The sequence below is a fragment of the Amphiura filiformis genome, chromosome 11 (assembly GCF_039555335.1).
Source record: "Amphiura filiformis chromosome 11, Afil_fr2py, whole genome shotgun sequence".
Taxonomy (NCBI): domain Eukaryota; kingdom Metazoa; phylum Echinodermata; class Ophiuroidea; order Amphilepidida; family Amphiuridae; genus Amphiura; species Amphiura filiformis.
The window spans coordinates 30,758,467-30,782,042 of NC_092638.1; the positions used below are offsets into that span (position 1 = coordinate 30,758,467).

Sequence of the window (23,576 nt, forward strand, 5' to 3'; positions counted from 1 at the left end):
TCTCCCCACTCATGAATGTCACCACTGAATAGATGCAATTTGTATTATATTTTGTTGCAGGTGATGTGTTTATGTCGGACTACATCAGGGAATATTTCAGAGTGGTCTATCCAAGATTACCAGAGGAAGGCATCAAGTAAGCAAAATAAATACACATACATGCACATTTGTGTGCACCCCCACCTCCCCCATCTCCACCCCACACACACCTACGTGTGTGCGGACAAAGTGTCCTCACTTTGAATGTGTGAAACTCACTCTTGTCCTCGCTCTGAATGCCGGGACAGACACACCCCTACTTGTAAACACAGCAAATGAGGACCTAGAATTTTCAAACTGAAGACCTTTGAGGTGACTCCTAAGTGAAATGAGGACTTTCTATGGACAGCTTAAACTGTGCACCAGACCATAGACCCACTTGAACTTGATGCTTCACTATCCTACTGAGAGACCTGACTCACACATCTTACAAGTAGGTGTGTGTGTGCCTAGTATGTTGGGGTATTGGGTGGGTGCATTGTATATGTTTTTAAGCACCACCATATGAGGACGCACACCAGGATACACTCTGATAACCGCGGACACAAACCAACTGTGGACATCCTCACTTCCTTTCCCCCCACAATTGTATTGCAAACAATGTATAAAATGCTTTTAAAAAACCATGTATCTTTTGCCAATTAGAGTCAGGTCTCTCAGTAGGATAGTGAAGCATCAAGTTCAACTGGGACTATCCAACCGTGACCATGCTATGTTTCTATGCATGTGTGGATACACCCCCACTTTGCTGGAAAAAATCATGTGTGTATTACCCAGTTAGATATTGTGGAATCAGATGTGTGTATATTATATCGCCTGCTTCTATACTATGCAATAGGGAATCTCCCCTTCACCATGTCTAACTAATGCCTTTAGCGCCTCCCCCTTGGAAAAAGACCCACTTTTTCAAAATCAGGACCCCCAAAAATCCTGCGTATGGGTATGGGCCTGAAAAAAGTGAAGGTCCAGATCAACTGATTGCTGCATGTTTCTGTTAAATATTACTATTCGTAACAATTAAATTAAGTAAATCAATTGTCTTTACATTCTTCAAAGCAAGGACACATCCATCTATATTAAGTATATAGTCTTTATTTTTATTTAAAAAAATCATTAATACTGCAATCAGTTTGAATAGTTTGTAGGAATCGCAGACCAAAATAATGGGCAATCAAATTGATTCATAGAAAAGTGCATAGGTAGATGAACTCTACCCCTATAATGAGCAACATGTAATAAAGACACCCATATAGAATCTCAGTACTTGTTCAAGTGAATCAAATTACATTCACAATACATAGACTCCATGGCATCAATGTACTAAGTCAACAAGGGGAAGGGGAGTGAACCCCTCTCCATACACAAGTGTTTTCGTTACAAGTAAAAAAAGCCACAACAAAACATGTTGGTATTTCTATTCATTCACTACGCCCCAAAGAGCAGGAAGTGACAGAGGTTAGGGGGAAGGTCGCCAAGGTCAACTCATTCATAATGACCCATTGATAAAGCCACTAATAAAACACAATAGCTTGTCACCGAAGGTCAACAGTTATGTCCATATTATGGTATGCTTAGATACACCCAATTAGTGCAGACCAGGGGGCAGTGGTTTGGGCTTGTTAATCAAAGTAAACTTTGGTTTAATATGCATGGGTTGGTTTAATTAATAGCGGTAACAACAACCGAACACCGATCATCTTTTCATCAGTTCTGTGCTCACATGAAAGTCATATTAATAGCGGTTAGAATCGGAAATTATTTCTTGTTTCATTGTATGTTTGTTGTGATGCTTCCCCAGTATTTGTTTTTCCTTACATGGACTTGTAATTATTGAACATGGATCAGTTGCTGCACTCTTGTCTCCTCCATTTCCTAAACCTTAAAGTTGGCAGTCATTTTTGGTTTTGTCCACTTTGTTGTGTGTGTGGGTGGGTGGGGGATGGGGTGTGACTGTGAGAGAAGGGGGTTCCACATAGGCCTAGCAGTATTTTATGTTGCTATAGCCAAGATGGTATTTTCGCCCCAATTGATGTGTCTTATCCTTAAACTTTTGCTTAGGGTTATCATATCTCATTCATATATATCAGTGGCTCTGGAACTGGGGTAAGGAGAGGGGGCCTGGCACCCCCACTAACTTTGGTGTGTGTGTGTGGGGGGGGGGGGTGCAAGTACCCTAAATTTAGTATATTCACTAAAATTCATATCTTCAAAACCAAAGATAGGTCTATATCTCACCGCAACAACAGGGCACATATCATGATTGCCAGACTAATGTCAAGATGGATGTTTTATTTGGTGAACTCACCGAATACCGGCCTACTTCTCTCCCAGGCTCCATCTGGCTTTAATTTGTCACCTCTAAATGCTTTGTCACACTTTAGGAAAAAAGCATTTAATCTCAATTTGTCATTTTCAAGTATTTTTCAATTCTGTACATTTTTTATGTGTGTAACTATGTTGAATGATGTTGGATGTGGATTAAGGTGAGAGTGGAGCAGTGTTGCCACAAAGTGCCTTATGAGCCCAATTGGGCTAACTGTAACATTGCATTTTTGTGACAAATCACAGCCAGTATCAAGACATGATGGGGTTCTTTAGTTTTGCTAATTTTCACAGCCTTTTGTCTCTCCCCCGGTGCCTCCAAAACATAAGCGTGTCCAGAAACCGGCTACCCTGTGCAGTGGGGCCCGGTGTGTGTATGTGGTGGGCCTTTAGCTGGGCCCAAAATAAATTCATGAAAATACGATTAGACGACCCCCTGGACACGTTAATTTTGGAAGTTGATTTTCCCCTATAAAGTATTGTTTGGTCATTATATTGATCACTTTTTGTAGGAAATGTTGCCAATTTAAGTGTTATCCACCAAATTGGGCAAATTTTACGCTATAATGATTAAATACACTCAAATATTAGGATTTTGGGTGTGTGTACCAAATAGCCACCCCCTGGAAATGTCAATTCAAGAATTTTCCTATTAAAGTATTTTATGGCCATTCAGTGTATTGATTGATCAGTTTCTGTTGGAAGTGTTGCCAACCTAGGTGTTATCCACCCAATAAGGTGAATTCTTTACTAGTATAATGACTAAATACACCCAACGTTAGGATTTTGGGTGCGTATATCAAATATCCACCCCCTGGAAACGTCAATTCAAAAGTTTACATTCCCTTTTTAAGTATTTTATGGCCATTGTATTGATCGATCAGTTTTTGTAGGAAGTGTTGCAAATCTAGGTGTTATCCACCCATTTGGGTGAGTTCTATATGTGACCCATCACATCGAAACACAGCAGTTGTCGGAAACCCACATATAAAGATAATAAAGAAAATGTGCCCCGAAAAATAAAGGAAATAATAAGGAATTTGAATTCTATTTGTCCCATAAAATCACCATTCTACATGCGACATCAATGGATAAGGTGTCATTTTAAAGCTTAAAAGCAGTCCTTTAGTCTGGTAAAGAAACCTGTAAGTTCATTTTTGACGACAACTGCCGTGCTTCGATGTGATGGGTCACATATTAGGATTTTGGGTGTGTATACACAGGAAAGTTGATTTCAAGTAGGCTTTGGCCGCTTTGCCTTTGGACTTTGGTGTGAACAAATTGAGGCATCATCGCCGGAGTGAAGATGGAATATGTAAAGGTGCAAAATGAGGCTTTTGATGCTAGAACGGGAGCACGGTGGCCTAGCGGAAAGGGCACTGACTCATAATCGGAAGGTTGCGGGTTCGAGCCCCGGTGACGCCATCGTGTTGTGCCCTTGAGTAAGGCACTTTATCTCGATTACTCCTCTCCACCCAGGTGTTTAAATGGGTACCGGCATTCTTAAATGCTGGGAAGGTAACAGACTCGCTGTAGATGAGGTGTAGCGATCCCCCTATAGCAACATTACATGGAGGAATCTGGCCCAATCGCCAATGAAAGAGAGATGGGCACTCCGATCACTGTTTATATACAGGATCGTCTCCTTTACTTTATGGCTTCACAGCTACTAGCACTTACTGTATCTCATTGTTTTCAGGAACACTGATTTGAAATTGTGAGAGGGGAGACTTTTTTCAGAGGAACTGCAGAATGAGATAGTATTTTAGGAGACAAAAGAAGAATTTATTCCGCTGAATAAAATACTGATTAATTTCATTTGATCACACATCACAATTTAGAACGACAAGTTATTTATTCCTGGCCTGACATCTGTGCTAATTGTTCATTGCACATGACGAGGTCAGTGTAAACAGATATCATAATAATATGTGATTTAGTAGCATGTTTTGTAGGTTGTCTGTAGTCCACATATGAGCATTATCTGCAATAGAATGCCCCTTTTGACAACTGAATATGTATTGTGCATTTTTATGCCTCCACCGGAGGTATTATGTTTCCTGGTTGTCCGTCCGTCCGTCCATCTGTCCGTCCGTCCATCTGTCCGTCCGTCCGTCCGTCCGAGCTTGCGGGTGCAATATCTTGTAACTGGTAAGATGTACATTGATGCAATTTGACGGGGGATGGTCGTTAGCGATCTTCAAATTCAGTAGGTTTGGTTAGTGGGTCAAGGTCACCCAAGGTCATCTAGGGGTCATCTGAGGTCAAATTAGCAAAAACCGTTGTATGGGCATGAACCTTGGTGTACAGTGATGCAATTTGGTGGAGGGATGGTCGTTGGCAGTCTTCAAATTCCAGTAGGTTTGGTTAGTGGGTCAAGGTCACCCAAGGTCATCTAGGGGTCATCTGAGGTCAAAAAAAAAAAAACCGTCGTATGGGCATGAACCTTGGTGTACAGTGATGCAATTTGGTGGAGGGATGGTCGTTGGCGGTCTTCAAATTCCAGTAGGTTTGGTTAGTGGGTCCAGGTCACCCAAGGTCATCTAGGGGTCATCTTAGGTCAAATTAGCAAAAACCGTCGTATGGGCATTAACCTTGGTGGGTACTGTAAACATTTAGAATCAAATTTTTTGAAGGTCATTTTGGGGTCATCTGGGGTCACCCAGAGGTCATCTGAGGTCAAATAACCTGTTGTATGGGCATGAAACTTGGTGGGTACAGTCAACATTTAGAGTCAAATTCTTGGACGGTCATTTTGGGGTCATCCGGGGTCACCCAGGGGTCATCTGAGGTCAAATAATTTAAAACTGTCGTATGGGCATGAAACTTGGTGGGTACAGTCAACATTTAGAGTTAAATTCTTGGAAGGTCATTTTGGGGTCATCTGAGGTCAAATAACTTACAACTGTCGTATGGGCATGAAACTTGGTGGATACAGTCAACATTTAAAGTTAAATTTTTGGATGGACATTTTGGGGTCATCTGGGTTCACACAGGGGTCATCTGAGGTCAAATTACTAAAAACCGTCGTATGGGCATGACACTTGGTTGGGTACATTCAACATGATACGCCTCAAGGTGGAGGCATTGTGGCCGACGCTTTGCGTCGAGAACCGCGCAAGCCGAGAACCGCTCTAGTTACTGATACATTACTCTCTGAATGACACCGTCCCGCACAGGGTTGTGATGGGGGCGCTTCCTTATGTTATGGTATGTTGTTGTGTTTGCTACTGAAATCTATTTGAACTTGCCTTCAGTTTTTGACTTGAATTTGTTTTTAAACTACAGCATGTAGTTTTCGCTGCTTGATTTTACATTTTGTTGTCTGTCCCCGAAGAAGAGCAGTTTATCTGCTCGAAACATCGTTTTTGTTGTTGTTGTCTGTTTGGTCTGCTTATATGTGCACAGTGATTTTCATCACAAGTACACTTTTGTACTGTTTTCCAGACACTTCTGTGGTCTAATTGGCCATTTCTGGCCTTCAAACTTTGCCTGTACCTACATTGGTTGTTTGGTTCTTCATGTCTGCTTATGTGCATAGTGATTTTCATCACTTGTTCCAGTGCACTTTGTATTCGCTGTCGTAGTGCACATTAGTAACCATTGGTTACTGTTCCAAGCATGGGCTCATACACCTGTTCCAAATTTTTATATGCCATTGGATTTGTGTTGTGATCATTTCGATCAGTGGTTCATTACAAAGAAAGCGTGATCCAGTTGACCTAGTAACTGTCATATTCTAACATGCACTACAACAGCGAATTATGGTATATTTTAGGTCACAGTTGTCAGCAAAGGGGTGGGTGGGTATCCCTAGAAATTGCACCATAAGTCACTGTGTTTAGCCTCTAGATTTACACTTAATACATTAAAGAATCGGTCTAGTTTTTTGTTGCAATTGCGCAAAAACAATTGACTTTGAAAACCAATCTATTTGGTATATATTTGCCTCCTCATGACATTAATTATAAACAAAATAAAAATTCCTTTAAAAAAGGAATGGGGCGCCCATTGTGAGCTGGACGTGATATGGTGAATTCCATGGTGATTAGATTTGGTATTATAATGACTTTTTCTAGGGAAGAGTAGAAGATGATCAAATACAAGAGAAATGCTTCATGGAATGAAGCTTTCGCGTCAATTTGATATTATGTGGGGTGGGAGTTCTACAACTTTACCAATATTTTGAAGGCTAAGTCCCACTTTGATGGCTGAAGTGGAATTGCCTTGTAGCCCATTAGTAAGACATGATCATACTAGTTTAATATTTCAGTTTCAGAGAAAAGAAGTAAATTATCAGTGAAATTTGAATCAGAATACAGTACCTTTGTAAATTACATCCCAATTTTCCCACCTTTGTACACAAAACCTATTAATGAAATGTTCAGCAAGGTGTCAAATTTGACTTCAATTCTACAAATCGGAAATTGACACAACATTTTGCAGTGACACCTACGACAACCAGAAACAGGGTTGCTAAACTGACAAAATGAGGGCCCAATTGGGTGATTCTTGATGATTTTTGATCACTCCCTGTCTCATTGAAATATGAAAGTAATGTTTAAGAGATTGGCTGGGGATGGGAGTTCTTAGTGGAAATGAGGGTATGGGATATGTGGCAGATTTGGGTGCAATTTCAGCCATTAATTAAGTGTACATTTGGGGTGCATTTTCAGCTATTTTGGTTTATTGATGGCCCTAAATTTTATGAAAATTTGGTTTAAGAATAGGTGGTGTTTTTTTTTTTCAAATTTTCTCAAAAAGTGTAAATTTCTCGTAGTTTTTTAGCAAAATTGTTAAAAATGTTCCAAAATTGGTATAATTTTGGGTCATGTTTTTGTTTTGGTTTAAAGTCTGGTCATTTGTCGGAGTTCCAACCACACATCAGACAGAGACTCCGTAAGATTTTAAATATTGGGGGGGGGAATGGCACCTGGTCCAAGTTATTGGGGGGGGGGGCCTATGCTACTTGCCCATAGGATCCCAGAGCAAACCAAAGCTGAGAGCTCCTGCTGGATTGGCTGCCATGATTTACCATAAGTGTCTTGTCCCATAAAGCAGGGGAATTTTGTTTGATTAATATTGACCCACAATTTGGGCTGAAAGTTTCTGGCAATCACATCCTGTCCCATTATAAGCAGTGGTTAAGGGAAAAAATTGGGCTACTTGTTTGATTATTTGACCCGCAATTTGGGCTGAAAATTTCTGGCAACCATGACCGAAGTTGGAAGCAACACACAGATTTGTTGTGAATACCCTGTATTATTATTAGCAAATTTTCAACTGAAGTTAAACTCTTGTTGATTTGCCCTGGCCTACTTCTCTGTTGTGTTGATGGGGTGTTAACATAATTGCCAAAGACAACTCTGGGTATCAAGGGGAAAGCTGGATAATCTAATACAGATGGTATGAGCAAATACACGAACCAAGGTATTCCCTGCAAAAAGTGGTTTTCACATGATGGCGGTTGGCTGAAGTCTAGCTACTCTTTGAGATTGTCGGAATTATTGCAGGTTAACCCCATCCGCCGATTGGCCAAAAAGAAGTTTTCATTATCAATTGGACCAATCAGCAACATTGTTAGAATAATTTCACCACGCAAAAAAATTGGGGTGAATTATTTGCAAAGCTCCATTCTGATTGGTGATTAAACTGAAGATATCATGTAATTGACCAATTAGAGGCAGTGTTAGATCGGAAGGTAGTGCTCAGGAGGTTGAAACTGATAATACAGGTGGCATGTGCCAATACACAAACCCAGGTATTCCCTGCACTGCAAAAAAAGATGTGTACACAAAGACTATTTGAAAGTCTAGCTATGTTTGAGTCTAGGGAAAGCTAAATTAATACAGATGATTATGGTCCTGGGGTGTGAGTAAGTACACAAACTCTTGGGGGGATATTCCCCAGTGGCTTTGAAAGATTTTCGAAATTGGGGGATGACAAAACTAAATTTTGTTGAGGACCCATTCTAGGGGTACCTGAGGGGAGGGGTTACCCCTCTTGGTTTCAGAAGATTAGGCAAAAGATGGTCAAAATTAGGTGCAGGGCTTGAAGGGTATTCGAGCCACTGCACCCAAGTTATGGAAGGGAAGGGATGCTATGTTTAGCTGGGCTTGTGATTAGGAGAAGAGCTGATTAAACTAGACCGAAAGACAAATGGCATGGGCAAGTATACAAATTCAGGTATTCCCTGCAAAATGCAGTGTCCACATGAAGACTCAAGCCTAGCATTGCTTGAGACAAGGAAAAGCGTAAAATTCAGGGTGTGATTCTGCTGTTTTGCTGATTTCAGGATTTTTTGGGGCAAAAATTTATGCAATTGTATTGATTTTCAGCCAGTTTTCGGGGTAGGGGGTATTTTAGCCCATTTTCACACTTGCTTATCAAAATTGTCTACTACTTTCAGGAGTGAACACAAGCTTTGAATCACACCACTGTAAACTTCATTGAATTGGGTTGAAAATGACCCTGTGAACATGTCTGATATTACAAGCAACTTGTCATGTTTTATAGTCATCATGATAATTTGGATGTGCTTCAAAGCACATAGACCATGCAAAAGGGCTATGTTTGTTTGTCCTACAACACTGGGAGGGAGGGGTGTGGAGATAGACATGTTAAGGTGGTACTACACCCCTGGCCAATTTGTGCCTATTTTACATTTTCTCAAAAATTTTAGCGCATTGGTGACAAGTTAAGATATGTACATGTATATTATAGGGGCAAAGACTACAACTACTGCACTGGAAATTTTATTTGGCACAGACAACAGTTGTGGAGTTACAGTAAAAATAAAACAATATTTGATCAATAAATCAATAACTACATGTCTTGAGTCACTGAAATTCCAGTGTAGTAACTGGATTCCTTGCACCTATAATATACATAACTTTTGTTACCAGTGTGTTATTAGTTTTTGAGAAAAATGCAAAAATAGTCACAAATTTATCAAGGGGTGTAGTACATGTACCCCTTAAATGTATTTTGTGGAGGAAGGCAACAGGTGACGTGACTTGAGTTTTAGTGGCCCAGGAGGAAGAGGATCTTAAAAACTTATGTGTGATGCAGCACATCAACAGAGGGGACTTTGCTGCAAATTGTTTTTCAAGATATCTATAATAAATTACTGAGTTGCAAAACTTTTCGTGATAAAAACTCGAACGGTGCTGATGCAACTGCAAATTTCACTTTTGCAAACCTAATCATTCACCGTGTTACGCTGCATATTCACCTCATTTTTTTCAATCTAAGTCACTAAAGTCTAAAAATGAGCAAAAATACCTTGGAAAAAACATCCAGGGACCTCAAAATAGTGAGTTACTATGTCCGCCTAACAACTACATCGCGTCAAACAAAAAAAAATCCTGCGTCTTCGCGTATCAACACACAAAAAAAAAAAAAAAAGCGTATCATTTAGTTTGCGACATCGCGTATCAACACGCTGCTTCTAAAGCAAGTGGGAATAATAAACATGGGAATATCAAAATGAGTGAGGAGAGTGCATGAGTGCCATGGGTTGGCGATATTACAAATGTATTTAACAATCCGCGATGCATGGGTGACCCTCAAACATTTTTGCATAGGAGCTACTTATACTCACTTAAAAATTGTACATTTTATGTTTCACATTCACAAGAGAAGTACTAAAACCATGATACTATGGACAGTAAAAGGCAGAGCGGATAAGAGGGAGAACAGGGATATGAGCTAAAGAGGGGAACAGTGGAAAGAGCGGGAGGATAGGGGACAACAGGGGGGGAAACAAAGAAGAAGTTGATTAAAATGAATTAAATGAAAGACTGTCAATCGGTAATTAATTAGGGAGTTGGTAAAATTGTTCGCAATAAAAACTTGGAGGATGGTGATGTATGTGTAAAATTCACGGAATTAGAGACAATTCTGTGGTAAAATTGCATTTATTTATGAACCGCAAAAGATGGGTGACCGCTAGTAGATTAAAATTGACAGCTAAAAAAGAAAATAATGAGAATTTAGGATGCTTTTTCACTTATAAAATTTGAATGCCTAGATCAATTTTTACAAATGAGGGGTCATTTTAAAGCTTGGAAAATGCAGAAATGCTGAACTCCAAATTGACTTCGCTTGCAAAGTCCCCTCTTATTTGTTGTCATGTACTATATGCTTGTTTATGTGCTCATGCAGTGTAACATTTGTAGTTTGGGTACATGCAATGATGTATATAATGTACATTGGTTTTGTTCTGACAATTATTCATTATTCATTATTCAATTATTCATGTTTTATACCATTTTCTTTTCTGACATATTTGTCATTTACAGTGGTATCCATGACTATCTGATGTCTGAAGATGTAATGTTACATATTGCCAAGAATCTGGGACTTGTAGACCTCATCCTGTGTGCTGTAAGTAATGCTAGTTTCATACTTTCCTGCTGCTTGCCGCTTTGCCGCTCTGAAGATGATTTTGCTTCATTGCGCAGTCGCACCAGAAACGCTAACGGTGACCAGCAGCAAGCCGATATATCGATCACTCCACCGCTTTGCCCAAGCGGCAGCACCGCTGGGAGTTGAATTCAAGTCAACCCAGAGTGGTGCCGCTCTGACATATGAGAACAAAATACGATTTTGGAGCGGTGCTTTGTGGCAACATTGGCTTTCAGAGTCATGCCGCTGCTGCTCATCAGCGTTGTGCCACTCAGCTTGCAGACAAGTGCAAGCTGCTTGATGAAGCATCACACCGCGGGAAGCGGCATAAAGTATGAAACCAGAATAAACCCACCTTATATCCTATATAAATTGTATGAAAATTACTTGCAATGTTGCATAAAGTCCCAACTTAAGGGCTGGGGTATGAACGTTTGGAAGTATTTATTTTGGGACATCAGAGCACATCAGACATATCGAATTGCATTCTGAATACGAAGAATGTCCTTCTGATATCAAATAATTTTGATTTTTGAAATTCAAAACACCAAAAAAAATTACGTCTTTTTAGGAAAAAATCCATATCTTCAATATGAAAGGTCAAAATTTTCAATTGACCGTCGGCTTTTCCTCCCTGCTACATACACTTTAAGAATATATCATTAGATTTATATAATTTACTTGAGGACAATTATATATCTAAAATTTGAAAAATATCAAATTTTAATAATTTGTCATAAAATTTGTATTATATTGTGATTTTCAAAAAATGAAAATTATTTGATATCAGAAAGACATGCTTCGTATTCAGAATGCAATTCGATAGGTCCGAGGTGCTCTCATGTCCCACAAAAATACTGTCGAAAGCATAATAAATGCTCATTTTAGATCCCTTAATGTGTGTGTGAATACACATAAATGTATGCATCAGTTACACAAAATCTAAAGCACACATGACACTGTGTCATATTTCTTTCTCTATCAATCCACAATCGTTAAGAGTGCTGCCTATTAACTATTGAACAAAATATAGCAGAAGCCTATAGATTTTACCCAAAGAGTGCCAACTCAAAATTGCCTAGTTTATAATGCTATAGTAAATCTGCCACTTTGTCGCTCAATAGTGTATCTGTTGTGGGTTTTTTTTATGATAATTTGCAATTTTTAAAATTATGAGCATTACAAATTGGGCTTGATTGTCACAGTATACGAAAAGCACCCAAAAAACGCATGTTTTTGGCCCTTATGTCCAAAAATTGGCCAGATATTAAAATGTGACTGTTTTTGCCAACACAGGTCAAGTGGGATTGAAATCTGAAGATGGAGATAAGGCAGTTTTGCACTGAGCCCTCAGTGTACATTAGTTAAAGGGATGTGGTCTGAGTGTTTAATGCTCTGTTTTCTATCTTAAATTGAGGCCTACTACCGTAAAAACTTGATAGATAGCATATGTGCTTACAATCGAGCGCTTTTCTTAAAACATGCAAACATGAAGTGCGCCATCCACGAAAGTGTAAAGCGTTTTGAGCAAATCATCGATACATACAAACAAGTAAACCTGCAAATTTGTGTCTCAACCCCACTAGCTCAGTTGGTAAAGCACCAGACTTTAGTATAATTTCATGTTTTCCAAAGTGCTTGATAGTAAGCACATTATAACTATTGAGTTTTTACAGTAGTAAAACAATATGATTCCAAATTTTTGAGCTGTATATTTGTTTAAGCGGTTTTGATCTGGAAGCAAAAACGTGTGCAACAATTCCCCAAAGGATAGTACATATTCCGGTTGTGGTTATTTCCACAATTCACCATGTGTTTGTTCACACCATCTAAACAAAACATATCTTCGGTGCTAATTTTACTTGAGTAATGAGAAAAAACATAACATGCCTTACAAAATTTCAATTTTTATGAAGAAAATGAGGGATGAGGCCATCGGATAGGATCATGCCCTTTACCTTAAAACATATTTATCTTGTGTTTTATTGCATCAAGCAGTAACTTGTTGTAAGTATGGTGCAAGTAATGCTTTGTTTTAAACCAGAATACTGTGATTGTCATGTTTATGGTGGTTTGAAATCTTATGTATATGTTTTCTAATTCCCGCCTTGTAGGAATTTCCTATTCCTGATGCTGTTTTACACAGGAGCTTTCTTGCAGTCATAGGTGCTATTGTTAAAGATCAGGTAAGGTCAAAGTTCAATATACATGTTTAATAGACCTTTTTGGTAAATTCCATAAGCCTTTGTGAGTACACCTGAGATGTTGTCATTTGACGTCACGCCGATCTGCGCTGATGTGCACATTGTTTAGCGAACATCGTTACTGTGCATTGCAAGTCAATGTGACGTCAAATGACAACTCCTCAGGTATACTCACAAAGTCTTATGGGATTTACCCAAAGGGTTAATTAGTCCCCCGGTAAGAATTGGTGAAGGGGGCTATAGTGTGTATATCCGTGCTTGCATGCGTATGTTCGTCCCTCTGTTTGCATGCCTGATAACGTGGTATTTATTTTATCTAAGGGAGTGTTGGTGTCCATCTTGCAGCAAAGATGTATCTCAAGTAGGCGCTGGTTGAGTTTGGAAGTGTGTAAAGGTCAAATGGGGTCAATTAGGGTCAATAATCGCTTAAACATTGTCCTGGGTTAATCCAGCAATTTCAGTGGAATTCCTCCCTGTGACCCGGGGAGGGTGGAGATATATTGGTTTGTGAACTGCCTGGTAAGAACTTTATGTATTAGTTTGTACTGTGCATCGCTATCCTGGTGTGTCTGCCATACATGTAAAAGGCTAATTGGAGATCTAATGTTAGTGCTTGCCTACATTAAACTAGTTCTTGATATCAAGTGGTTTAAAAGTAACACATAGAGCCTTGATATTATTTGATATATCTCATGCTTTCTTGTTCTTACATTTTGTTGCCAGGATTTGGGGCAAGCTGGACAGTTTGTGTGTGACTTCATCATAGCACATCTAATTAGTCAAGATATTGGTGCCCTGTGTCACTATGAGGATCCTATGGGTCTGTTGAGTGATATCTTGAAGAAAGAAGACAGGGGACCACCAGAAGCAAGGTAAGTTGAGGCAATTTTTTGTGTGCAAATAATGTGTCATTCTTGTAGTACTTATTAAAAAGAGGTTTATATAATCAATAAATACCAGTTGAACTATGATAATCCCTATTCAATCCTGTGTAAGGCAGGAAACTAATTGGCCCATTACTCAGAATAGCAATTTGGCAAGAATATCAAGGTATCATTTACAAAATTATCCATATCTTGAAAAGTATTGATGCTGTTTATATAATTTTTGTATCATTTTGAAGCTTTTTGTCTGGTGCGTACATTGTATTCATGAAATGTCAAAAATGCGACTTGTTCATGATTTTGTCAGAGCTGGTCACATTTAGAGATTGTTCATCATCAATGCTCATACTAAACACAGCCAAAAAAGAAAGTCTCCAGTAGTTCCATCCCCATTTAATCAGATTCTGATGAGTTTATGGCAAAATGATTTATATAATAATTTTCTATACACTCTCCTTCGAAGATTGATACCAAATTTGATATCAAAAGTTTAATCATCGTGAGCATGGGAACCGATCTTTGGAAATTCGTGCAATTTTAAAATGACATAGGGAGTTGTATGGACGCGTGGCGGAGCTAGCGTGTGTGCCTAAGAATTACGTCGCCTGAATAGGCGGCAGGTTAATCGATAAAGCGTGACTGTTTGTGACTGCGGGAATTTCAAATGGGGTATAACATGTCGGGTTGTATGTGCAGCTGTTACACACCTTTCGGCGTTGTTGTAAAGTTCTTTACCGGGAGATTTATTGAGTTCAAGTTCTAAACAGTGTGCGCAGACTTCAAAATAAGTAATGAGACAGATTTTTTTCAATACGTTTTCTTGTAAGCATCATCAACATAAAATATAAAATTATCAGCATTCATACAACATTATCTGCAATGGCTTCTTTTACGACATTATAAAAAAGTATTTTTACATCTACACATCTACACGCATCTGAGAGGTCTAAATTCATTGTCATTAAAGGTTTACCCATGCATGTCAAAATGCAAATCAAATACCCGCTCTTTTTATTGTGCATGAGCAAGCATGGCAAGTGTATAATGATTCCTGTAACGGGTTGCTTGGGCCACATAATACGCTGATACCATGCATTGACTTTTGCGTGGTCAATTAGTAATTTGTCATTTTTAAAATTGCACGAATTTCCAAACAACGGTTCCTTTGCTCATGATGATTAAACTTTTGATATCAAATTTGGTATCAATCTTCGAAGGAAAGTGTATAAAAAATTATTATATAAATTATTTTGCCATAAACTCATCAGAATCTGATTAAATGGGGATGGAACTACTGGAGACTTTCTTTTTTGGCTGTGTTTATATTGATGGAACTTCAGATATATAGAGGGCTCACTTCTGGTTTGGGTGCTGGACAACACAAAACATTCTCATTTTGCACATATCACAATCTGATACTGAGCCCTCTATCGTGATGATATTGCATATGGATAACACAAAACAGAAGATGAGGGCATTATCACTACGCAAAAATATTGTGGTATATGCAGGGCTACTTGGCATCTTTTTGGTGTAGCCAGGTTTTTGGAACTTGTAAATGTACCAACGAAAATTTTTTGGCCAACAGAAGTTGTGAATTGGTGACCCAACTTTATTTTGGCCCAGAGCACTCATAAATCTAACAAATGTATATGGGGGTTGGGATGTGTGTGTTTGGGGGGGGGATACAGTACAAAATTCAAAATTTACCCAAAACATGCAGGGTTTGAATGACACCTTGTGGTCATGTATTCCATACAGGGTGTATGGATTTCAACTGGAGAAGCCCATTTTGATTCTCCTCATAATAATGATTATATTTAATACAATTGGATGATAATTATATGAAGAGCTTTGATGCAAGACCCCTTACATCCGCTTGAACAATTTTGAGAACACATCAAAAAATCAAAAAAAAAATCACTGATATAAGTAGGTTTTCAACAAAATCAGTTTGGGCGGGATGCTCATCCTATCCGCCAAAAACTGCTTTTGTAGGAAACCCCCATATATCAGTACTTTTTTGTTGATTTTTTGATGTTTTCTGAAAATTACTCAAGTGGATGTAAGGGGTTTTGCAACAAAGCTCTTCATAAAGTAATTACCTAAATTTGGTGTTACGATGCATACCTTTTGTTCTGCTTTGTGCATTATGTTTCAGGTAGGATGTAAAGAGTAAAAAGCAAAGTAGAGCATTGTTCCTGTTTTGGCCAAAGACTTGGGCCAAAAATATTAATAAATGGTTTAATTGGACAGAAAATCCTCCTGTTTCTTTGTTCTTCCTGGAAGGCTTTGCACCAATTACTGGCAACTCAGCCCTGTGCTAATCACGCACCTTATGACTTTTGTGGGACCACTGGGCTATAAATCAAGCCTTAATTAAAAAGACTAGTTTGCGTATGATGTCCTGTCAACCAGACCGAAAATGCTCTACTGCGCAGGTCAGTAACCAATCACATCGCACCTTTACCCTGACGTCAGATGCAAACTAGTCTTTTTAATTCGGTCTTTGATTATAGAGAAATAAATACATATCTTTTGATGATATCTTCTTCTTTTGTACAGATTATTAAGAGAGACAGGAAGGAACACTGTGGTGGCTTTGTACATGGTGGGAATATACAGCGATCAGAAATTATTAGGATGGGGTAGGTTTTATTTTATCTACTTAATTCTGTTTAAGCCATAAAATATGTTTTCCCAACCAAAATGCTGTTAAATGGTTTTAAATGCCATTAAGTAGTTGTAATGGAACATCACCTAGAAGTAAGTTGTGAATATTAAAAACCAAAGTAGCATGTCATGGATGCTGTTATAGTAATTTGTTGAAAATGTCATGTGAAATTGTCGGTTTTGGTTTGGCCCTTAATATTTTTCCTCTGGAGCTACCACTCTTTCGGAAAAATACCTCCGACCTGATCTGATTTCACACAATTACCTCAAAATAGATAGTGCACATTTATTATTGACTAAGTAGCAAAATAGGTATTTAAAAATTTAAAAGATTTAAAAATGTGAAATTTGACAAAGTACTATGTTATTGTTTGTCTATATCAACAGCACCAGGGAACACATTACCAGAAGCAGAAGAAGAAGCCACTAGAGTTGCTCTCAAGAACTACTTTGGAACGACAGAAAACACACCACCTCTGCCGCTTGATCCTAGAACTCGATGTGTAAATGCTGATGTAGTTAGAACTCTTCAAAGTAAAATGAAGTCTGTTGCAAGTCTGTGAGGCCGTGAAAATAGTGATTGTTTGTTTGTCCATAGACCCTTTTAAGAGGTAGGGTCAGTTGATCAGATCAAAAATTGTGTGAAACAGTGTAGAAATGTGAAAAAAGTATCTGAACAGTATAGAAAGGTAACAGTTCTGTTCAAAGAAACTTTTGTGTCCTATAACTTGGGATTGGAAAATTCTGAAAGAAAAAAACAACAATTTTCTTAAATTTCCGAACTAGGGTCATATATTCTTTTGTGCGTTAAAAACTTTCCCCTTGAATTTCAAGGTTAGGTTTGGACAAACAAACAATTGGTTTTTTTTTTGGCCGGATGCAATGATGGCAGGTTGATGAAGGATGACTCTGTCAGAGACTCCAAGCTGCATGTTTCAAAGGAGTACCTCATATCACTGCTCGTTTATTCCCAGGATTTGCTTTATTTTCAACCACCAGCTGGTTCATCATCCCTGTCTACGCACATTTGAATTTGTGCGCCTAAGTCAGGTGGTATTTCAACTCGGAAGCGTTTGATGAGGAAAACACTGTATAGTGTCTATAAATAAATTTGTTGTTGGGCAGGAAAAACCTCTCATGTGCTTTTGACCCCTGAACATGTTTTAAACAAAACTGCCAACATAATAGGTTATATAATAGGTTACAGAAGAGGTTTTGCTTTAAACATGCTCAGGGGCCAAAGACACATTTGAGGTTTTTCCTGCCCAACGAAGTCAGTATACCGCTGCCCCATGTATTCAGCAGTGTATTATGCCTGCCAGTTCTTGTTACAAAACAACAGAGGGCGCTTTAAGTGTAAACGGATGTCACATCATCTATAACTTGTCAACAATCACCGAGATTTAGGGGGGAGGGTTGCGGGAGCTTATCATGATTAGGCAAAAAAAAAAAGGTTTGTCTCAAAGCTCACAAGTGGTTTGAAAACAAATGCAAAATGTGATTTTTTTTATTCCTGACTTGTGGTGTTTTGAGAAAAAACTCTGATTTTACAAATGCGTGCAAGCGAGCTTTGAGACAAACCTTTTTTTGGGCCTTATAAGCTTTAAAAGGTGACTGAGTGGGGAGCTAGATTGGTTTTCAAATGAATGAAAGGGTCTATTTAAAGGAGTATTTCGTGATCCTAGCATCCTCTTTTTATAACATTTTTCAGTTGATTCCGATTTGCATGTTATGCATGAGTATGTGCATTTTACTTCTTCATAGGCAATGTGTTGTAATTTTGTTCTGTTGTACCAGAACGTAATTCACATTTCATGATATTTTTGTTAAAAGAATTAATCTGAAAGAAATTTTTTGTGCATGAACATTATATAGCCAGAGGTTTCCAGTGGTATAAAAGACTCAACTTTTTTTGAGAAAAGTGGGGATAATGCTGTGGATCACAAAATGCCCTTTTAATAGGAATTAATTATTATAGGCAAATTATAACAACTGTTGTTCATTCTTGCGTAAATTAATTAGAAAACTATTTCTTAGAATCATGTTAGAGAAGTACAATGTGTAGATTGTGCTGATGCACATGATTACGCTGACAGCTTTTCATGGACTAATGTCATATTATAGGTTTCAGCAGAAAACTTAAGCGGTCAGTAAATTTCGCGCAGTTTATGGCGTACTACGGAAGTGGGATTTTGATTGGTTAATTGAATCATGTCATCATCACATCGGCACCTGCTGGTCAAGCTGCGTAGCAACGCGTGACCATGTCATTTTTACGCGATAATCAGACAGGGCAGTCGAACACCGCTGAAGTAATTTGCTGAATGGTATAATTGGCCCTCGCAATAATGATTTTTTTTAGAAGACCTGAGTAGCACTGTATTTGAGCTAATTAGTACCCTTCCCCTAATAATTGCCACTATGAAATTTTGCAAGTGATAATTGAATACCTTAGAGGCAGAAGGGCCCAACTCCATCAAAACTGTTTTTGAGATAAGGTATTGAGAAAAGATATTTGGAAAAGCTTTAGAGCCAGAATATTTTCATCTTCAGGGGATCTTTAAGGGCAGAGTAATGGGAGAGAACATGGACCTTTTCGAGCATCATTATTTTTGAATTGTATGTCCAAAGTATATAAAACTATACATTTTTGGAAAGGAAATGAGTCAAGGAATCCCATGGTGACGTCAGATTTGTTCAAAAATATCGAGTTTTTGAGAAAATCACAAAAATACACTTTTTACCCCAATTTTTTGTGACAACTTAAAAAAAATCCGCTCGAGTAAAAAATTTTAGTTAGTTTTTCATGGAGAAGAGACATGAACTTAGGGAAGGTTTTTTAATTTTTTGAAATTCGTCTTATTTTTGAAATATTGCAAAAACATGTGAAAAAAGCAATTTTGTCACTCTATTAAGCTAAAAATTGCACATAATGGTGTATATTTTGTTCAAAACAAATATTTTGAAAAAATGAGAAAACCTTCCCCAGACTTTGATGTGCTCTAAGCGATAGTGCAAAAGTTTACCTTTTGCTTGCATATTTTCGAGTTATCTTGTCACAAAAATCGTGCAATATTGTCAAAAATGAACTCTGAGAAATCGTCGTTTTAGTAAAAAAATGTCAAAATAATGCACAAAACGTCCGTATATTTTAAAACGGTAAGACTTTCACGCTTGTAAAAGATGCATCTGGTGCATGGTCTAAATATGCATCTTTTTGCACCAATGAATCTATAATGTCTGGTTTTAGTACGCCAAAATTCAAAATAATTAACAAATCTAAGTGGCTTTTTCACTACAAATTTTTGTTTTGTTTACATCACATTTGCTGGCGTTAACAACATACCGAATGCGCCTTGACTGCGTTGGATATACGCGCAGAGTTGTGCCGCGTCACGCGCCGCGAATCGCGCGCGTAATCGCAATATTTTGCATTCGCGCATTTCTGACTCATTATTTCCGCCAATTTACTAAGCTGTCTTGAGCCATGTGACTTTTTAGAGTTGAAAAGAGTGAAATAAATCAAGCAAAAATACGAATAAATATTGGCAAGTTGTATTTTATCAGTTTCGAGTGAAAGAATACATCTTAGTGTTGATAAATATCAAAAAATCTCAAATTCGGTCGTGGACGAATGTGTCTTCCATTACTCTGGCCTTAATATATGAATATACATTATTACTTAAATATTACTGAAATGATATATGATGTTTCCATGGCAACGGTACAGGTTTTAATATAAGCCGTAGTTGGGCCTTTCTTCCACGGAAACCATAATTATGTGTACTTGGAAGACTATTTAGGAGACTGGATTTGAGTCCTTCTTTCACACACAAGGAAGAACGACATTTAGGCAATTGAATTCCTAAGTGGAAGAAGGGCCCAAATCTATCAGACAGTTCTTCCGGGGTCTCCCCGTCAGTCCGAAACACCATCAGTCGAACCACTGTCAGTCCGAATTTTAAGGGCTACGGTTCCTTACCCTAATGCTAACCCTAACCATAACCCTAAAAATTCGGACTGACGGTGTTTCAGACTGATTGGGAGACCCCGGAAAACTGTCTGATGGAGTTGGGCCCTTCTTCCACTTAGGAATTCAATTGTCTAAATGTCCCCTTCTCAATGGGCTTTGATAAATATACATTGACCCTTTACACCTTGTAACTTAGGACTATTGCCGATTACAACCTCGGATGCATTGTATTTCGAATGTTTCTGTGTGTAAATTTCCAATTTGATTTCCATTTCATCATTTCTAAGCACTCTCCGCCCTCCCAAAAATAGACCAACTTCAGCCCCAATGTTAACAGAAATCTATTACAGATACCTAGTGTAACACTTTATCTTTCAGAAGTGATTTGCCGATCAATGTAAATAAAATACAATCACTCTGCTAAATTGTACAGTACTTCTCTATGGTGTTTTATGTGAGCATCTACATTTTGGTCAACACACAATCTTCAGTGCTGCAATCACTGAAAATGCACTTGCCTCTATGCTACCTTGAAGTGGAAAGTACTTTTGTGTACTAATGTGAATGTAGGAATGAAAATGAATCAAAACTGTATAGACCCTATCGAATACGAACTACGTCAACTCATCATAAAATTCTGTCCACCAGGAGGCTGCCACAGGCCAATTTGCATGATAGTACAATAAAAACAGGTGTTAGGTATACATGTTTGTGGAATCAAGCTAGAGACCTGTCCCTCTGACACTTTGAACTGCCCACCAACATGGCTGTCATTTCAATTGGTATACCGTTCCGTTTGGGTTATTTGGTAGGATCTATAATAAAGATTATCGTTGGGTGTATCATCAACACCGATATCAGCAGTGGATAGCTACATTAGCAATAATCAGCAACAGGAAGCTACTTCGTCAACACCAATATCAGCAGTAGATGGCTACGTTAGCACCAATGAACAATTTGAAAGCTCCTTCATCAGCACCAATCAGCAATAGGAAGTTACTTCATCAGCGCTAATATCAGCAGTAGATCGCTAACCCAGCAACCATCAGCATTTAAAAGCTACTTCATCAACACCAATATCAGCAGTAGATAGATAACCCAGCACTAATCGGCAACAGGAAGCTACTAAACTGAGCTCAAAAAGAAACTTATAATTTTTCACAAGGTCATATCTTGAAATCCTGTCCATCAAATTGAACCAAAATTACACACAGATTTACTTCAATACTCTACTTTTAACACGTCAGTAACCAAGCAGTTATCCAACTGACACAACAGCAAAATGCACTGACATGGGACAGCTTCCTGGACCACATTCACAGCCCAGCCCTGTTTCATGAAAAAAGTGTATGAGAAGCAGAAAGCAGCACCGTTTTATCATCTGTGCAAGGATCTTGTGTGCATTCTCACAATTTTTTTGTCCTGGGTGCCAAATGTTGGGCTGTGAAAGTGAAGGAAGTCCAGGAAGCTGTCCCATGACAGTGCATTTTGCTGTTGTGTCAGTTGGACAACTGCTTGGTTACTGACATGTGTTTTGAGTAGAGTATTAAGGTAATCCTGTGTGTAATTTTGGTTCATTTTGATTGACAGTATTTTAAGATATGACCTTGTGATTCACAAGTTGTAAAAATTATAAGTTTCTTTTTGAGCTCAGTTTATTTCAACACCAATATCAGCAGTAGATGGCTACCTTAGGCACCACATCCAATTTGGTCCCATAGAACTATCGGTGCCCGGTTTGGTACCGATGACTCTTAATAAATTGTATCAAACATAATAATTAACTGTTGCATAGTGTTAACTGTTATTGTTTTTTATTTAAATAAAAAAACAAATGCTCTGTACTAATGTTCAGGGTATGATAAAAAGTGCCATCGGTACCTCTTCGGGCACCGATAAAGCTATAGGACCAAAAAAGATGTTGTGCCTGAGCACCAATGAAGAAGCTACTTCATCAACACCAATATCAGCAGTATAGATAGCTTACCAAGCACCAGTCAGCAACAGGAAGCTACTTCATCAACATCAGTATCAGCAGTAGATGGCTAACCCAGCAACAATCAGCAATAATTATTGAAAGCTACTTCGTCAACACCAATACCAGCAGTAGATAGCTAACCCAGCACCAATCAGTAATAGAAAGTTACTTCATCAACACCAATATCAGCAGTAGTTAGCTAACCCAGCAGGAATCGGCAGTTGAAAGCTACTTCGTCAACACTAATATCACCAGTAGATAGCTAACCCAGTAACAATCAGCAATAGGAAGCTACTTCATCAACACTAATATCAGCAGTAGATAGCTAACCCAGCAGCAATCAGCAATTGGTAGCTACTTCATCAACACCAATATCAGCAGTAGATAGCTAACCAAGCACCAATCAATACAGGAAGCTACTTCGTCAACACCAATATCAGGAGTAGATGGCTACCTTAGCACCAATGAACAATTTGAAAGCTCCTTCATCAACGCAATAGGAAGCTACTTCATCAACATCAATATCAGCAGTAGATAGCTAACCCAGCAACCATCAGCAAATGGAAGCTACTTCATCAACACCAATACCAGCAGTAGATAGCTAACCTAGCAACCATAAACAATAGTAAGTTACTTAATCAACAACAATATCAGCAGTAGATGGCTAACCCAGCAACAATCAGCATTTGGAAGCTACTTCATCAACACCGATATCAGCAGTAGATAGCTAACCCAGCAACAATCAGCAATAGGAAGTTACTTCATCAACACCAATATCAGCAGTAGATAGCTAAGCCAGCAAAAATCAGCAACAGGATGTTACTTCATCAACACCAATATCAGCAGTAGATAGCTAACCAGCACCAATCAGCAATAGGAAGTTATTTCATCAACACCAATATCAGCAGTAGATAGCTAACCTAGCAACCATCAGCAATAGAAAGTTTGTCGGCTGTATTTCATAGTGGCATATATTGTGGGGCACCGCGAATAAACAACTTTTCGAGAAAATCGGGTTTGAAGAAATTCCAATTTAAAAGCGAGTTGTGTAAATCAGACATTCATCATATTTTGTAAATGATGTGACATATCTG

At 38.4% G+C, this 23,576-nt stretch overlaps 1 protein-coding gene across 1 annotated transcript in view; it reads left to right on the top strand.

Annotated features, from left to right (window-relative positions):
• The window catches only part of LOC140164716 (large ribosomal subunit protein mL44-like), a 30,456-nt gene extending 11,194 nt beyond the window's left edge, over positions 1 to 19,262 (top strand). Inside the window, exons 4-9 of the mRNA XM_072188073.1 lie at positions 61 to 136; positions 10,665 to 10,749; positions 12,885 to 12,956; positions 13,698 to 13,846; positions 16,424 to 16,506; positions 16,919 to 19,262. Of these exons, the coding sequence (XP_072044174.1) occupies positions 61 to 136; positions 10,665 to 10,749; positions 12,885 to 12,956; positions 13,698 to 13,846; positions 16,424 to 16,506; positions 16,919 to 17,094 (641 nt within the window). The 3' untranslated portion in view covers positions 17,095 to 19,262. The remainder of the gene's footprint in view (positions 1 to 60; positions 137 to 10,664; positions 10,750 to 12,884; positions 12,957 to 13,697; positions 13,847 to 16,423; positions 16,507 to 16,918) is intronic.
• The last annotated feature ends 4,314 nt before the right edge of the window (positions 19,263 to 23,576 follow it).